Below are 18,731 nucleotides of genomic sequence, written 5' to 3'. Positions count from 1 at the left end.
TTAAATTCTATGCCTGTCTGTGGTAATCTGGAAAATAGAAAATATATAGTTTTTTATGGGATTTTTTTTTACGCAATCAGTCATTTCGTTACTTCATTAATGTTGACATTTCGTCAACGAAATGAACATTTCGTAAAAAAATAGGCCATGCGACACTTGGCGCCCCATAAAAACTACAGTCATGGTCCATGGTTTAAAGACACTCAGTCGTGGCGAGTGGTTTGTGCGGCACGGAGACGAACGCAACACGCTGCCTCCCCCATTCTGTATCAAATGTAGTGACCCCCGAATGAGAATAGCGCTGGCTCAATGGGTCAGCGAAAATACGGTAGGCTACATAGTCCATGGGCCAGGCCAGATATTGGTACCATCTGAGGTGGCAATACCTTTTTGGTGTCATTTTGTTTGTCGGGCATAGATATGCTTATCAAGCTATGATAGCATTTCCAAATGAGTAGCTTGGTCATAGTAAATGAATTTTATACCAATTTGATTTCGTTGTTATATCCCTGTACTTCTGAATCGAGACCAACCGCTATACAAAGAAGAGCACTCTCTTCTGTATGTTCACAGGTGTTCTGTTGTAAACGCGGTGCGCTTAGTCTTTATTCAAGGCAGCGAAGGGAATATCCAAGGGTTATGATGTCCACAGCGCTTAGTCTAATATTCAAGACGGCGAAGGGAATATCCAAAGCTTATGATACAGTGTATATCCCTTTATCTAAAAACAACAACAACAAAAAAGCAATTTCTCGTGAATTTTAGCGTCTTTTTCAATTATTTATCATTTTCCGGTGAAAACCCTGGGTTGAAAACGCTAATACCACACCAATGTCGCTTTATTTCCATCCAACAATGAAAGATTATGCAAAAACAATGTACCGGTACACTACAATACATTAGGGGGACCTATAATTAATAATGTTGTAAATGAACAGAGTGATTTTTGTTTAAAACTGATGTATTTGTTGAGAGGGTGGTATAAAAACAGTATAGATAATCCCTTTTATTAGGAACTTTAGATATGATAACGGTACATTGTTCTAGATAAAGACTAAGCGCACCGCGTGACAGCTGTGGACATCATAACCCTTTGGATATTCCCTTCGCTGCATTGAATGAAAACTAAGCGCACCGCGTTTACAACAGAACACCTGTGGACATACAGAAGGCAGTGCTCGTATTTGTATAGCGGTTAGTTTCAATTCAGAAGTATAGGGATATAAAAACGAGACCAAATTGGTTAAAAATTCATTTATTATGACTAAGCTACTCATTTGGAAATGCTATCATAGCTTGATAAGCGTATCTATGTCCGACAAACAAAATGACACCAAAAAGGTTTTGCCACCTCGGGTGGTACCAACAACCCATTTTTCGGCTCTTGGCCCATGGACTAACAAGAGAGCTCCCTGTGCTAACCCAAAATGGCTGTCCCAGCGAGCCACGAGAGCTTCCGAATGGACGCACACTCTCAGTGCGCATGCGCATGAAGAGAGGCCAAAAGAGCCACGCGTCTTCTGGCCTCTCTCCTCCAATCACCGCAGCTCGCGGTGACAATATTTGTGTATGATGCGTACACACACACGCACACACACACACACACACACACACACACACACGCCGCAGCGTCTTCTGGCCTCTCTCCTCCAATCACCGCAGCTCGCGGTGACAATGTTTGTGTATGATGCGTACACACACACGCACACACATACACTAAAACTTGACTCAGTGGTAGCATTACACAAACTTCGGTCGTTCGGAGTTTACGTACCATTAGGGATGGCGATCGGCTGCCTTTAAAACATGGTTTCATCTGTACCACCTTGGTGAATTCGGGCCATACAGTCTTACTTGACCCCCAAGCAAAAAAATTAAAATCATGACATATCATCCAAACTTTGCTTCCTCCTCCTCCTCTCTTCCTACTCACCTTTTCACATTCTCTGAGTTTCTGCTGGGCACCGTCGAAGTCAAAGTTGACATAGAGACATTCCACAAACTCTGTGATGGGATCTCTGTAGGTGTAAGACTCCTGGAGGGGTGGCAAGGAGGGAGACATCCAACACATTAACTATCACTGAGCTGCGAAATATCAGAGTCTCCCACATTTCTTATAATTATTTCACTGTTTTTTACACATCGTTCATTTATAATTCATCAAGTAATTCCATTATTGCTCTACTCCTGCGGCTTCATCTTGAATGCAACACACATATTCACAAAATGAAACCACTACTTAAATTCACTTCAAACTCCATGCACCTAAAAGCATCTTCCACATACAATATCAACATGACTTCACCGCAATATTCCTAATCAGGATATGGATAACTGATTAATCAGGGGTGGCCACTTCTATTTTCACCATCATCTCATCACAATTTTCATCAACACAACCACCACCATCATCGCTATAATTTATAGTTCCTATCACCACTATCATGACTGTCATCATCAACATTACGATCAACACCAATATCATCTGAATCCGGACTGCATCATCATCAACATCAACACTGTCATCATCTGTTCCACCTCTAAACATCACCATCCATATTATAGCGTCGGCATAGGAACCAGAAGGGCTTTATCACAGTTGTGGGGGGTATTGAGTTATTGGTATCATGCTGTAGAGTTTGATCTCCTCTACATTATGGTGTAAATTTTAAATAATTTTCATTTTCAGTAAAATGTTAAAAATCAAAATCACAAGGGAGCTATTCCTACCATATAAAATCTACCCACTTTTGATTAAATAAACTTTTCATTTCATGAAAATTTATTGTTTCGTTTTTATTTACGCTCAAATCTTAGAACATGATAGTGCCCTCCTGGTTTTCAGCTGATGATATGAGCCTGTATCACCATTGTAATCCTTGCTAGCAAATATCAATTTCACCATGATAATCATAACCATCACCCCCACCAGTGGATACATCATCCACTAACACAAATTAAATACACTAAAATCTGCTACACTGCCCATTGCACCTACATGCATGTCTTTGGTGATAAGAGAACGAAATCTATACACACCCATAGTCACATCAGTAAACACATAAACACATGTATAAAGTGGACTCCCGTTATAACGGTTTACTTTGTTGTAACCAAAATTTTGTTACGTAACCGTGTTCTTAATAACAGGAGTGCACTGTACTGCCAGAATCTAGACTAAAGTCTGACCTGCTGTATGACTTTGACCAAGTCCTTGAGCACCTGTCTCCTTCTGGTCTTGTTAGTGATGACTGCTGTCGTCAGGTACCGTAGGATGTGAGGACAGGTGGTCTGGATTGCATTCAGGTAGCTGAGAGATAAACCAACATCCAAATATCACATACTGTATACACCATATATATTTGTGTGTGTGTGTGTGTGTAATATTTCATGAATTGGGACTTACAAGACAATTTATAAGGTGTCGATTTAGCAATCCAGAACCATTGGAAAAACGGAAAAGGGGGAAGGGAAGTGTCATAAAATAGTTACGATTTGTGTTGCACACCCTCTCTGGATTGTACAAAGCACCTGCAAGTGTGCGCCCTCACAGAGGTCAGAGGTTATGCCACATGCATGATTCTTGTGAAGAAGAGGAATGAATTCTCTTTGACCAGTGGCCGAAAACCAGTGAGGATCATTATTTCATTTCTATGACAAGAAGGTAGACAGACTTACGCTGGCTGGTAGAGGAACTTGTCGATAATGAGATCCCGCCCTTCGGAGTGGTTGAAGTAGACAAAGAGACTCCAGTGAATTAGCCAGGTTCTCTGCTGCAATGACTGCAGCGGCGTGATGAAGTGAGACTGGATGGAGAAAAGACAATCACAAAAGGTCATACAAGAGAAAAGAAAAGAAGTGTGTTTAACAGGGTCATCTCTTGCCATCTGGATGCATGCATATTTCAGATGGTGGGTAGCTCCTAGAGTAGACAAAAATAAAGCAGTTAAAGGAGATTTCTTCTACATTGCCTGATTTCAATGTATTAACAGAGTAATAGGCAGAAGACCAAAAACACATGCATTGTATCTCTTGATCCATTCTATATCAGGGCTCTTATGAAACACAAAATATGGCTAGGTATGGTATTAATTTCAATTGTTATGCCAAACTGACAGCACTACAATATCATCATGCATTGCAAAGTGTTCCTTAACCCATCGAAGTCAAGGTTCCGAATATGCTTGGGCAGGTGCCTATGGGAAATGCATGTTGCAGGAAAATCAGCCAGTCCTCTCTGGGTTTAAGTGACTACAGATGAACTGGACACAATCGGCTCTCATACGACTTCTAAGAGTAGGACAGTCCAGTGCTGCAATTGCTCATTGGGATATTCTAACAAGGAACATTCCTATGGATAACACTGACCAATCTGTGTGAACAGGACACTGTTTCCTCTATAAGTGTCACAACAAGGCCTTGTGGCACTTACTTCCATCTTGTCCGCGGGGTCGATGACCTCCTGCAGTTTGTTGAGGTCCTCAAGCGCCCCATCCCAATTCTGCATCAGGATCTCGGAGGCAAGTTTGCCCCACAGAGAGCTGGTCGCCTTGGGATCCGAAGGGGAAACCTAAACAAGGTACGGGCAAAGACCAAATTTAGGGCATCATGGCGCAGGAAGACAAAATTGTGCATTCAGCGATACAGGACTAAATCTTAGACCCCGTTTACAGTGCGAGGCTCGGCCGCGGCCCAGCCCACCTTCATTTCAGCGTAAACGCGCAAAAGGCCAAATGCGAGGCCAAAATTGGCCTCGCATTTGGCCTCGCTCTGGAGGTGGTCTCGGCCTTTTCTCAGTGTAAACGCAAACCTTGCCAAATGCGCAGCCAATTTTAGTCTGGCTCCCAAACCCTCTGCCTGTATCTTTCGCTATTCAGGATATTAACCCCCTCAACGTCGAAAACTAGGATAGTTTAAGGTGGTTTTGTCCTGCAAGGGATTTTTTCCTTCGGCAAAGGCCTTTGCCTGAACGGCGACTTTTTCGCCACGGAATTCAGTTGGCAAAGGGTCTGAAAACCAGACAATACCAAATTGCGTTTGTTTACAAGCAGAGCGCCACTACGACAAAATATTGAAAGGTTTGAATCAAAAGCGCTGCCGAGCCCGGCAGTGTAAATGGACAAAATTGTGGAGTCTTTGGTGTGTCAAAAGGGCGCAAGGCTAACTTTATCTTCTTTGCGCAGAGTTAATGTCCTTCTAGTTCCTCATGGCAAGTGACAAGATACATGTCAAATAAATCAACACAAACACACAATGCCATACAAAACAAAGAAATTGCAACTTGGTATTCCATTTCCTGGAGCATATATCAATGTATGGAATCTCGCACTAACAGTGGTACCACCTCGCATTTGGTCCTATCTCACACATTGTAAGCTGGCCATGTTACGCAAGTAGTACGTATTGTTTCACAGAACAGCATTTCCATTTCAGTTTCGCTAATGTGGGACTAGTCTACAGTACATGATGCCCTATGTCATTACAAAAACTTGTTAGGTTTGCTACTACACATTTTGCTACGTGTACAGGCAAATACAGCATACATTGTGCACATGAACAACTAAAGTGTTATAAATGTATTTGTTTGTCACTGTCTTTTTGTTTCAATGTTTCTTAGAATTATCAAATATTATTGGATTTTAGTCAGATCTGACATCAGATTGAAGGCGGTCAAAATAATGATCATCATCACTAGCATGACAAACGTGATTTCATATTCACACCGGTAGTTTAGCATTGTGTATGGCAAATTTTGACAAACATCTCTAGGAATAGCATGTGAAAGAATGATAGCAAAGCATTTTTCTTTGTTTTTGCTGTTGAGCTACATTATTGCTGTAGTTGTGATATGCACAAATATATGACACATGACAGAGGAGAAGATGGTAGAGGCATCGTCGCTGGGGTGACAAGACCTTGTATCTCAAATTTTGGCGAAAATTACTCTTTCTGGATTAATGGTCAGATAATAGAGTTAGCTGTCTTCCTAAAAAAATGAAGCCACCACAGCATGTCAAAGGAAAGGTTATCCCATTTGATACAGTGCTTTGGCCATCATATGTTCTTTGCTCTCCTGAATATTTGACATTGTGTAGATACAAGGTCTTGTCATCCCAGCAACGATACATCATTGCATTCTGTCACCAGTTTGGAGAGGAAGTCATCTTTCCTGGATTCGGAAATGACTCTTAGGCAACAAGAATGGGGCTGGTTATTGGGAAGAGGGCAAGAGGTATACATGTGTCTCAAATTCTCACCAGTGTTCTGTGGAAGTAGAGGTATTCTGCCGCACCCGAGTAGTTTCCGCAGTCGTACTGGAACTTGGCGTAGTCATACAGGAGGTTTAGCATCTCCTGCTGGAACTGTGGAACATAGAGGCGACACTGGAAATGTGACTGATGCTGATTTGTTTAAAAGTTTGTGCCAATATGCTTCGCTCGTAATAATCGCAAAAAGGTCACTGAAATTTATCAAAAATCACTCAAATCGTTAACTGAATCATTAAAGTGGTAAAATAATTTGATATAAAGGATATGATTTCTATATTTTCACTTTATTTTAAATACAAAATAACATTCACTATTGAGATTTTTTTCTCAATTCCATGAAACCATTGCGACGCAACAAAATCACCTGCTTTCATTTTCACACATGACTGCGACCTATATGTGGCTGACTGTTTATTTATTTATTTCATTTTATTTGTTTATTCAGCACTCATGGGTTGGATGACCATATTCAGCCAATGGCTGTATTTCATAGGGGTCCAGAGGCTGTTGCCATGAAATGTGGAATATCTCATCCCAAACCTTTCTTTAATACCTTTATCCAAATTCAATGAAACGTTAATTGTTTTTCAACAATTATCAATTTTCAAAAGTCAAACCCATACATGTCAAGAAAGTTTCACCCTACAAGAGATTTGCTCCCAGACCCACCCCATGGCTCTTGACGAGGTAGTCGATGAGCTGACGGCTGTCCCTGGTAGACTTGATGTGTTCCAGGACCTCTGCATCCTCAAAGATGGTGAAGATTGGTTCCATCTCCTGCTGCAAGCGCTTCAGCCGGTTCACAACATCAGCACGCTTCTCCCTCAGAGCTGTTAGGAAGAAAAAATGCAGAAAACCTTGCAGATGCCAAGCACAGACAACATTTATGCCCAAAGACAAGAATGACAAACAGGAAACTAAAAAACAAAATCAAATACAGTAGCTGACAAATTCACGACAAAAACAACACTTGACATGATCATATAATTATTACACCCTTTACAAAAACTACTAAAAAATTAGAAAAGCACTCTGAGAGCGCAGACCTCTGCAAAGCAGCTACTTTCCACCAATGATCTTGCTCTTTCCAAAGAGATTTTTCTCCTCTCCACCACTGGGGAAAAGCTCTTTGGGCTCTTCCATAGAGATTAGTGATTTCCACCCATAGGTATACATGCTGAAAAATCGCCTTATTTTCCAATATAGAAACCTTTGTTACGTCATGAACCATCAGCTATGTGGCGGCCTCGCCCTAGCAAAAACTAGAGCACACACACGCACAAACAAACAAACAAACCAACAGTAACGAAAACATAATCTTCTCCTTTGGCAGAGGCAAAAATAATAAAATTCCTTTGCTACTGTTGGTCTTTAATTTGAGTCCTGTAGCCCATGCTGCACAGTCGAAGTACTGTTGTTTATTGGTGTCATCCAACATTTTTTACTCCCCTCACCCTACTCTTCATTCTCAAGTACATGAAATTGTGCAAGCGGCAAAATGTGATTGTCTTTCCTCAAGACTGCAGTCAACATGGATGCCATGATGCATGTTGGAAAGAGGTCATCTTCTCATCATAAAATTTGTAACATGGCAAGTTCTCTTTACAAAAAACAACAACAAACAATTGCAAAAAGGTTTTATAAAACAGACCAATGACACTGTGCATGCATCCCCCTTTAATTATTCTTAAAACAAAATGGAAAAAAAAAAGAAAATGAAAGGGGGTGCTTGCCCCCCCCCCCCTTTAATTTTTTATTGTTGTGCACCAGAAAATTGTACTGAAGGCCTCTTTTTTTTTTTTTTTTTTTGCTTGCCAGCTGATCAAACCTGGAAGAGGTACCAGAATCGTTTTGCACCCCCCTTCATAAAATTCCTGGATCCAACCCTGAATGATACACTTTCTGAGAGCCAAGCCAATCACAGCCTGTCATCTTTTTACTGTGGAAATGCAGACTTACTTGCTGGAACATCCGAATCTTCATGAAGAGTCTTGTACACATCCATGGCAAAATCAACCTGGGTATTACAGTGGGAATGAAAAGCATGAATAACTGAGCAATTCTCTGGGGTCTGTCCTACACTGTAGATTTTCATCATCACATAAATATTGTTAAAAAGTCATAAAATTCTTTAGACCAGCCATGAAATAACATCTGTTGCACCCCACAATTTCAGCAGAAACAAAGGGTCTTTTCCCTCACTTCCAACCATGCAGTAATATGCCACTCAACAACAACAAACTTTTAGTGTGCAAGAAAGAATAAACACTAGCAATTGAGTAACATAATACAAATGTATGTGGTTCTCATGTCATCTTCCAGAAAGAGATTCTGATGCTGAATATCACAAAATGAAGTTACTGAAGTAATATCAATAACATGCACAATACTGTTACAACAACAACAAAATATTTCATAAAGTTGTGAGGAAGTCAAAGTGCAAAAGCAAACTCAAGAAAGATCATGGTTGGAAAACATAGGAGAAGATAGCAAAAAATACCCACCATGTTTGTGTTGCTGAGAAGATCAAGTTTTCCTTGGAGCATGTCATTTTCATCATAAATCTGTATGCAAAGAGGAAAAATAAGGAATAAACAAAATACAACATACTTGAGAATAAGGTTGCTAATTGAAAAGTACTATGTACTGTGATCCATGACATTTTATGTACAAATGTAGCTTACCCCAGTACTTCTATTTTGTTGTTGTTATGAGTTTTGGCATCCACTTCACATTAATCAATTTTGAAGGCTGAAATTCATTAAGTTTGTAGTCATACATTTTCCAGACAATTTGTACTTCACATGCAAAGCTTCTTAATGGCACATTCAGGGGTCGCACTTAACTTTTTTTTTAACTAGCCAGGCGGACTACTTAGAATCAATTTTGACACTGAAGCAATATTTTGGCTAGCCAGACGGACTAGTTACTTCAGAATTTTATGATTTTTAGCTAGTCCGACATGATTTTGGGTGGCCAATGGCCAGCGGACCATCGCCAATTTCGAACCCTGACATTGGCTAGTACAATAAATGTAACTGTGCTGGCGGTAGTGCCAGTAGTTCAACATAATGTGATATATATTGTACATCACAGCCTTCATTTTTTTCAAGAGATTATTTAGAGTGACCATAAATATTCAGATTCGGTTATTGTTGACAGATTCAGTAGACAAAGTGTAAAATCAGGTTGATTTCATCAAATTCAGAGTAATCCGTTTGAAGTCTCTTCACTGAAAATTGCCAACTAAAAATAAAGGTGAAGACACCAGCACAAGTCTTGTAGGGTCATGTCAAGTCCCGTACCTATCACGCTCAACACCAGTACAGGCACCATGGAATCGACAGCATGGGTCCCAGTACTGCGTGCATGTGTGGAATTTTGTGTCGGGATGCAATGTGTGTGTGTGTGTGTGTGTGTGTGTGAGCGTATAGAACCTAAAATGAACGGCTGTAGTGTGGCCAAGCGGAGCGGAATGAGATTCTAAGCCTGCTACTGGCAAGCGCATTTACGCTCTTTTCAGAGTGATTTGCGCTGTTACTTGACTGCCGTACTGTAATTCATCCCATTAGAATTTGGCGTGAAGTGTATGACTCATAAGGCTGTGCAAAACTAAGGTGGTCTAAAAAATGGTGCCTCAATTGACGCTGTAGTCCATGTAATTACATTATGTGTAAGACAGAAAAATCTGTCTGTCAGGAGGAATTTTTAATATTTTTTTTTTCATACTTTTCTTCGTAAGGGGATTCTGTGAAGCCAGAGGAAGTATCCATGGAACACATGTCTGACAAGATAAAAACTGATCTTTTGGTCAATATCCTGTGCTCATGCATGGTGCATGGACAGTTTAACGTTACCTGTTAAGTGTTAGACTACGTACGGTAGTATAGTTGTTCGAGTGTCCAACACATCAACAACCTAATGTTTTTCTACCAATAGATACTTAAAATATCACACAATTTGCCTGAAATTATACTCACATGGAAAGAAAATACTCTGAATTCACAAGTGCACATTGAAAATGCAATTTGCTCTTGCAGTACATGCTCCAAGATAACTGCTTCAAACACGTCGATTGTTGTTTTGACGCACTCAGTCGCGCCATATTTTGAAACCAACACTTAATTACCCTGCCCTGCCCTCTCTGAACTCTTGACAATACGTGTGAAATGCATGTAATGCTTTTCCTACATTGTATGTGCATTTATAATCTACAGTATCATTGTTTTTCTGTTGATCTTGTTTATTATCAGGTTTTTCAGTAATATTTTGACATCATCAAATCCCCACTGAAAAATGCAAAACCACTGCGTGTAGTCTCATGCGCATGCATGATTAAGAAAGTTTGTTCTTTACGTGCAATGCTAGAAATAGAGAGGGGTGTCAGTTTCAATGTAGAAAATAACTTGTTAGTGTCGATGTGTTGGACACCTAGAGTAAAACCCCCAATTTTTGGACATTTAAGCTTTTTTGCAATATTTGTTCAACTCAAATAATACTCCACAAAATCATATCCATAATAATGTACAACGTGTATTTTAATGTATCACACTATCTTTTCCCAATATTCATTCGTTCGTGTCCGAATTTTGGTGACTCTGCACTTGCATTCAGGCCCTGTACATTTATTCACTGCATCGGAACGTACAGAGATTTTGTTTTTGTTTTGATTTTTTTAGGATACCATCACACTCTGAGCTTGCGATAAGTGAAAAATCTCGCAACAAAACGGCGTGATTTGTCAATTCTTAGCGCTTTTCTGGTGACCCTGATTCTTTCCACAGGACCTAATTCGCGTGTACTTGGGAAAAGTTGTGGCAATTCTGCATTCTTGACGGCAAAATTTGGGAATTTAGATGGATTTTTGGAGGTGACTCAGGCACTTTCCTGTGGTGAACGAGTGTGCCAGTATGTGAAACGATGTGATATGCATGTGTTGCGACAGTAGAATTTGCTGGCTTGTGATAAGTGAGAAGTGTCCGGATTTTGGTGGCCGGCCGAAAAATTTTGGCTTTAACTTTTACTCTAGCCTAGGCTAGAGCACTGACGGTTAGAGTACACTGAGCTGTAGTTGCTTAGAGAAGGTGTCATGCGTCCGTCTTGCGTCTGGGCAGCTCAGTGCCAGTGGAAGAAAAAAATCATATTCGTAAGTTGACATATTAAACGTTAACTTTACCAATTGGTAAGCAGCAAGGACCTCCTGAGGCCAGGACCGGACCAGGATCCAGCATGCATCACAGTAAATTTACTTCTCTCTTGACTAGCGTTCGTGATTCAGCACTAGATGGCGCGCTCGTGCATGTACATCGTTTTCTACACACGCAGTGTGCTCAATTTCTGAGCCCATTCGCGACGATCGCTAGCTGTACCAGTTGTGACAGGGGTGCATTGATACTGTTCTTTTCAAAAGTAATACGGCCATACTGCAAACAACATGTTCGAATCACAAACCTGAACTACTTTTGCCATCCTGTACGTGGGTTTGCGTCTGCTACCTACCGCTAGTATAGCCCGAGGAGGACTATCTGTTCGGCATGCTAAGTCGAAATTTTGCACTTATTTGTCGTGACCTTTGGTGTATTTTGTACTTAATCCACATTGTGCAAAATATGGCAGTATCGAAACTTCACTTTTTTCAAAATTGAAATGTTTTCTGATTTTTTGAAGGAAAATTTATCGACTGCATGTTAGCGCATGTGGCAAGAACGGTACACGAAATGGACCTTGCAATGCCTGTTTTAACAGTGAAATTGGCTGCCCGATCGGAGCCCGTGAAGAGCTTCGCAGTTGCTGCCGTGGGAGTCGCTATGGGTGTTGTGTGATTTACGACTGCCTGCAGACGCCGCGCGCTGGCTCAGCTCTCTACTTACGATGATCGGCGAATCGAAGCCGCTAATGTTAGGGCGCAAAATCGTAAACGCGAAAAGTTATTAAAATGCAAGATTTTTACAAGAAAATGAAAAAATAGGCTGATTTCAACACTTTTCATGTGTATATTATGTATCAATCTACAGATAATTGATCTCATTTCTATGGCTTGGTGTACATCTGATTTTTATATGAAAAATAGCCTGACCAGACCGCTGTGCAAAGCACAGCAGTCTGACATGTACTAGTGTTTAAACGTTGTAAACGACCGTCGCTTTTGACGGAAAGACCACAAAAAATGTCTCTTATTTTGTTTGATTTTAACAGTAATACCACTCACCTATATTGTATTTTGCTGATGGTCGAGTTGAATTTGGTGTTTTGTTGGTATCCAAACCTTATTGTCGAATTTTTTGGAGTAGATAGTGCGATGATTCACAAAATCAACGAACTTACCTTGAACACTCTACCCGAGGTACCGTGGTAGCATTTTACGTACGCCCGTGCGTTTCGTGTGTTCCGTAAAGCTTGTCGTCTTCTACGTACATGTATTTCCGCGCGTGCTGCTCTCATGATTTGACCTTTACATGGGTCACTTCCGCTCCGACTAGCTCATCCCTTCCGCTCCGACTCGCTACGTTGTAGTATAGGAGAGTGATTGCCATTCAATAACACGCAGAAGATGAGGAGTGAAGCAATATGGACATTTACAGTCCTGACTTTAGCCACGGATTTCGGTGAGTTTTTGACGTAATCAAACAAAAACTCGCATACCGATTATTGAATGATTATCATAGATTACGGGGATTTCTTATATTTTAGTTTTCCACGATTAATAAAGATATTCATGAAGGAATCGCACATCCACCCCTGAAAGATAACAACGCCTGCGAAGGAATAGACGTGCAGCCGCTGTGTCGCTTCACGACAGCGGTTGCGTGTGCAATGAAAAACTAGAGTAAAATATCCCGTTTGCGGCAGTTTAAGCATTGTTAAGGGTTTTTCCAACTTGTAAAGAAATCAGGCAAATTATTTTCAACCATTTCATATATCATAGACAAGATTATTCATTAACGCAATTGTTTTCGTAGAAGAAATTAACCATTGACCAACGCAGTTTTCATGATTTACCAGGGCAAAACCCGGCACAATTTTCGCCGATAAGGGCGATATGCGACGTAGTATTTCTGCTTGCGGCACGATGTACAATCCCTATGCAATACGCACGTGCTCCGCGATCTTTAGCTGAAACGCCTTCACATGTCTCGCGAACATTGCGTAAGCGCCAATTCCCATTGCGAAAGCACGTGAAAATAGCGTGCGCACATGCATTGGCCGCAAACAAGATCGCAATTCTGGCGGTGTTGTTGATGTCTTTCTCGTGTTTTTCCCGTTTTTTTTTATGGTAACATCCACTTTCCGAAAAAAATGGCGGCCCATATCGGCTCGCGAAAGTTCTATTTTACGTGAGGATGTGTTTTCAAAATCCATGAACATCGAGAAAACGACAAAAAATCCAGTTTCTTGGACCACTGTTTCTTAACTGTTACCAGTGTTACATTAAGAAGTAGGCCTACCGAAAATTTCATTTTGGATGCGATATGTTGTCATTTCGGTGAGAAAATTTCACTTTCGTCAGAGATTGTGCCCATTTTATCGGTTGGATTTTGTTGATTGCTAGTGTGTTAGTATATGTGTAGTGTGCATGTAACAGTGCAGTGCTGTGTATATGACCGTGTACATGTATGTTGTACCTGCCGCGAACGGCTGCACGGCCGCTTACTGACGCAGTTTTAATACTCTACTTTATTTGTCCTGAAGCAAAACTTTTAAAGCCAACGTTAGAGTCACTTAGGCCAAGTAAAAAAAGAAACCAGTTTCTCGTCCTCGCGCGCATCGATTTTGGCCGCCGCGTCGATTTTTTTACTATTTACTATTTTCAAAATGGCGCTGAAAATACCAAGAAATTCATAATTCTTGTCCCAGCCCGCTCCCCGCCCGCATCGATTTTCAGTTGCCGCATCGACTTTTTTGATATTTACTATTTTTTCGACCGCCGAAAAAAAATCGACAATTCACCTACCAATCGTAATGATGTCTCATTTCTAATTACGCCTTGCGTCCTCTACTTCGCTGTAGTACAGCTGTAGCTTCTGTAGTGCGTATGTATTATAACGCATGCATTTCACACTGCGAGCTCGGCAAGAAGGAATGACCCACAAAGCAGTCGAACTGTATACTGTAAAACGAGAAATTTTCGCGTGCATTTTAATTTCGCGAATTTCCCGAGCGCCAAAATTCGCGAAATTAAAATGCACGCGAAAGTTTTTGTCTACACTACATGCATTGAACACCAGTGGCAATTCGCGAAAAGTTCATGCCACGAAAAGGGCTGTCAGCTCCAATTCGCGAAAATTTCATGCCGCGAATATATCATGTTTTACAGTACTGTAGTTGGGTGGGCGGGCGGCCTGGGCCATGGCCGGCCTGGGTTGTGATGTACAGCGCACTCGGTACGTCGTGAACGCGATAGCGGCAACATTATTGCGAACAATCGCTGATATTCCACGCATAATTATTTCGCGCATTGTTCGTATTTTTCCCCGTTTCTCGATCATATCTTAAGCGGATGAATTGTACTGTACAAATGCTTGTACACTATACACTGGTATCAGAAATGCCATTACAACACTAAATACACTGTACCAGTATTAAGATGGTTATCTTACCTTGACATCTGTGTGGAAAGAAAAGGCAAATGTGTTTCTGCAAGCATGAAGTTTCATTTCAAGTATGGTACATATAATATCTATTTGTTTGAAAATGCACAGAGTGCAAGCAACTGGTCCCTCATAACACAGCTACCAGAGTGATATTTCATTTCATAAATTGGATATAGAAAATAGTAAAGCCCTCGCTCGTTACCTTTCTCAGAATTACCGGACGAGAAACACATTATTACTTTCATTTTTTACTTTCAAGATATCAAATAGTAAGGACCTCCCTCATCGCCTTGCTCAAAAAACCCGGACGAGAAACTACTTTCTTTTTTTACTTGGCCTACTTAGACTAATGTATGTTCTACTCGGGCGTGGTGTAGACTTGGCCTATCTAGCATTTCTAACGTTTAGACTAATGTTAACGTTAAGACTAGTAAAAGAGTATTATTGATTAAGACCCACGCCACACAACTTGAACAGTAAATTTAGAATCTATTTTACGCGGCATCCGTTCATGAAAGAACCCACACAAATTTAAGCGCACGGGACCGAACACTATCCACATGTTAGCACAACGACCGCGTACACAATTGCACAGATGGGAGGAGGAATCGGCTGGTTGATTGATACATATGGCACAAAAATAACCACTTTAGATACTTGGAGTATAGATCTACTTACTTCTTGCACTGATAAAAATTCTAGCAAGGGAAACACAAGATGTCTGTCAAGATATTGCCCAATCTTCGAAGTCAGGTCAAATTCAGCCATCTTGGCGGAGGTAACACAGACGTACGCGTACGCACACACTCTGTAGTGTAAGTGCTACAACTAAAAGAGAAGAGAAGTTTGCCGCCTCAGTTCCGTTCGTGCGCGCATGGACCACACATTCCCACGAGTTTTCAAAGTTGTCTCACGAATACAGAGAGAGGAAGTTGCAAGGCTTATCCATGATAATAATACATGTAGTAATAATTTGTAAAAATTTATAAAGCGCATGATAACTATCATAAATTCTCTATGCACTTGACATAACATAATACACAACCATCAATACTTGAAACAGAATGAGTTGAGAAAAAAATTGCATAATATTTTTGCCTTATTTCGCATCAACGTGAGTCACTCCAACCTACTGCCAAGTGCACCCCCTCAAAAAAGAAAAGAAAAAAAGACAGAAACTTCAGGGCTGCCAACTCTCACTAATTGAGAGTGAGACTCACTCATTTTGGTCCTTTCTCACTCTAAAACTTTATTTCATTTGCATGCATTTCTATTGATCTCACTCATTTTGACTCCTAAATTACAGCATTGGCCTATGGGAGTCTCACTCTCAACTAGTTCCAATGTAGGCAGCCCTGAAACTTGCCCAGGCCTACTCATGCGAATAGTAGTGCAAAAGATAAAACTTTCTGCAAGATTCAAAATGATGCATGGGGCAAATAAGTTTTGCATGATTATGCCACACATCAAGGTAAAACAAAGTATGGGCCTAAATAACAAACTGCATCATTACACGTCCATCCGATATGGTACACGTTACACAAACACACACATAACATTGAGATTATTAGGTCCCGTAGTTAAGTGGGGTGTCAAAATAGGCAAACATGTCAAAATAAGATCATTTATTGGAGTATTGACCCCTCAAAAAAATCAAAATAAGACATCTGCTTTTGCCGGATTACTAAGTATGTGGCTGAAAGGATGGTATAGTTTTGATTGAGATACAGGGACTCGGGCAGCTTCATCTTTTTTCATTAGAAATCACTATATGAAGAGTTTGTTCGCAAAAACCGATAAGTCCATTTTTGAAGATTTTGAAGTAAGGTCTCTGTCATAAAATACAAAATAATACCTTTTAAATGATATATTGGTCACTACATATAAAGGTATATTTTTGAAGTTATGGTCAAAAGAAGCAAAAATTGTCTCACTATTCTCTTTATTTTTCTTGACCTTTAATCACAAATAATTATGTCCATTTGGCAAATATGGACTTATCAGTTTTTGCGAACAAGCTCTTCATATGAAATATTAAAGACCATACAATTCTAGAGGAATTAAAAGTTCATCTGATGAAAACCTGTTTTGAAATCTATGAGATAACACAAAGCAAAACAAAGTGGTCCGATAAAAGATGGGACCCATCCGATTACATAATAATAATTGTAATGCTCGCAGAAATCCTTTACCCACCGACTAAAGATATAGATCGACAAAGCTGATACAAAAATGAAGAGTTTGTTCGCAAAAACCAATAAGTCCATTTTTGAAGATTTTGAAGTATGGTCTCTGTCATAAAGTACAAAATAATACCTTTTAAATGATATATTCGTCACTACATATGAAGGTACATTTTTGAAGTTATGGTCAAAAGAAGCAACAATTTTCCTATTATCCTCCTTATTTTTCTTGACCTTTAATCGCAACATCCATTTGGCAAATATGGACTTATCGGTTTTTGCGAACAAACTCTTCTAATTGTTTTTTAGAAAGTTTATTTTATCTAGTTTTTGAGTCGGTTATCAGTCTTTGGGTGGATAGGAAAATAAGTCCATTTGTGATTATAGTTAGATTAAGTTAGTTTTATCGGAACAGGGTTTTACAATCATCCAAATCTAGTTGAGCAGGATAATATCGTATACTTCAGACAAAGCCATTAATCGATACGCTAAATCAATACACTATATGAACGGTATAATTGTGATGATATGAAGGGGGATAATGCAAAGAAAAAGAAACAACTAACACAGGGGCGGCGCAGCCGTGGGGACCGTGATGGGGGCTCGGGCCCCCACACTTTTTGTGTACCATACAAAGGAATACATAAGGTGTCATCACTTTGGGCCCCCACACTTTTTTCAACCCGGAAGTACGTAAGTGGCACTAAAATGGGAAGGCAGAGAATGAGCTGAGGACCTCTGTTTTTTTGTTTTTTGTTTTTTTGTTTTTGTTTTTTGTTTTTTGTTTTGCTTGTTAGCTGAAGAAACCTGGAAGTGGACGGGGAGAGATGAGCTGAGGACCTTTTTTTTTTTTTTTTTTTTTGCTTGTCAGCTGAAGAAACCCGGAAGTGGACGGCGACGGGGAGAGATGAGCTTTTTTTTTGTTAGCTCATTTAGCTCATGAAACCCGAAAGTGAGCCCCCACACTTTTGAAAACACTGCGCCAGCCCTGTAACATAAAACCAAAACACACCAAAACGCAATAATTCAATGATTTTGAACATAATGATCCACTGACTTATCAAGGGCGTATTCGATCTTCCTCTTTGGAAAGCTATCAGGCAGATTATCCATGATTATAATGCTTTCTTTACAGGCAGTTAAAAGAGAGTGTGCAGGGGCTCTGGGCCTACGAGTTTTGATCAAATCTTTACACGAAATGTCTGTATGTTCTCTATCATGATGTAATAATCTGATTTGATGCCTTTGACAACCAATTTGGTATCACCTTAAATTGCAATCTCCGCGACGTAGAGGGGCACTAGGTAGGTACGATCAAAATCCCCCTGTGAACTTTATCTTATATTTGCTTTTGTTTGTCTTGCTTGTACGTTTAGTTTGCTAACAAGTCTGTTTTTGTTTTTCTGTTCTCGACGACTTCTTTTTTTTTTCTCGACGCACGGATGATAGCCGGATTGCTCGGAAGTGAGCAACCCCAGGGGGGGGGGAATCAAGTGGGAGGAACGTTTCACTAGGCTGGGGTTGGGGGATTCCTACTGAAAAGTAACACCAAGACAAACACACTGATCACTATCCCCTATGTAGATCAGTGAAAAAACAAAAACCACTGACAATAGTTCAGTGGACTTCCGACCAAAATACAGGTGCAGTGTATTCTCATGGTCGGACATCCGGGTATTTTGCGTGTC

At 40.3% G+C, this 18,731-nt stretch overlaps 1 protein-coding gene across 1 annotated transcript; it reads right to left on the bottom strand.

The window, feature by feature from the left end:
• LOC139719499 (eukaryotic translation initiation factor 3 subunit E-like) lies at positions 1–15,641 on the bottom strand. The gene is made up of 10 exons (XM_071630917.1): positions 15,539–15,641; positions 8,774–8,833; positions 8,229–8,286; positions 6,939–7,099; positions 6,258–6,362; positions 4,433–4,570; positions 3,679–3,806; positions 3,190–3,310; positions 1,934–2,035; positions 1–27 (listed from the first exon to the last, which is right to left on the bottom strand). Exons 1-10 carry the CDS (start codon positions 15,626–15,628, stop codon positions 1–3), a joined length of 990 nt encoding a protein of 329 aa, XP_071487018.1. The 5' UTR covers positions 15,629–15,641.
• Positions 15,642–18,731: the final 3,090 nt, after the last annotated feature.

Source organism: Diadema antillarum, unplaced genomic scaffold (assembly GCF_040938485.1).
Source record: "Diadema antillarum isolate AM-2024a unplaced genomic scaffold, OU_Dant_1.0 scf00000111, whole genome shotgun sequence".
NCBI lineage: Eukaryota > Metazoa > Echinodermata > Echinoidea > Diadematoida > Diadematidae > Diadema > Diadema antillarum.
Note: the sequence above shows the minus strand (reverse complement) of the source record. Positions and strands in the feature narration are given on the sequence as shown.

Coding starts and splice junctions, on each gene's coding strand:
- LOC139719499 (XM_071630917.1), bottom strand. CDS start 15,628: ATGGCTGAATTTGACCTGACTTCGAAGATTGGGCAATATCTTGACAGA. Junction 8,834..15,538: donor AATTTTTATCAGTGCAAGAA/GTAAGTAGATCT, acceptor CTTTGCATACAG/ATTTATGATGAAAATGACAT. Junction 3,807..4,432: donor ACCCCGCGGACAAGATGGAA/GTAAGTGCCACA, acceptor TTCTCCATCCAG/TCTCACTTCATCACGCCGCT.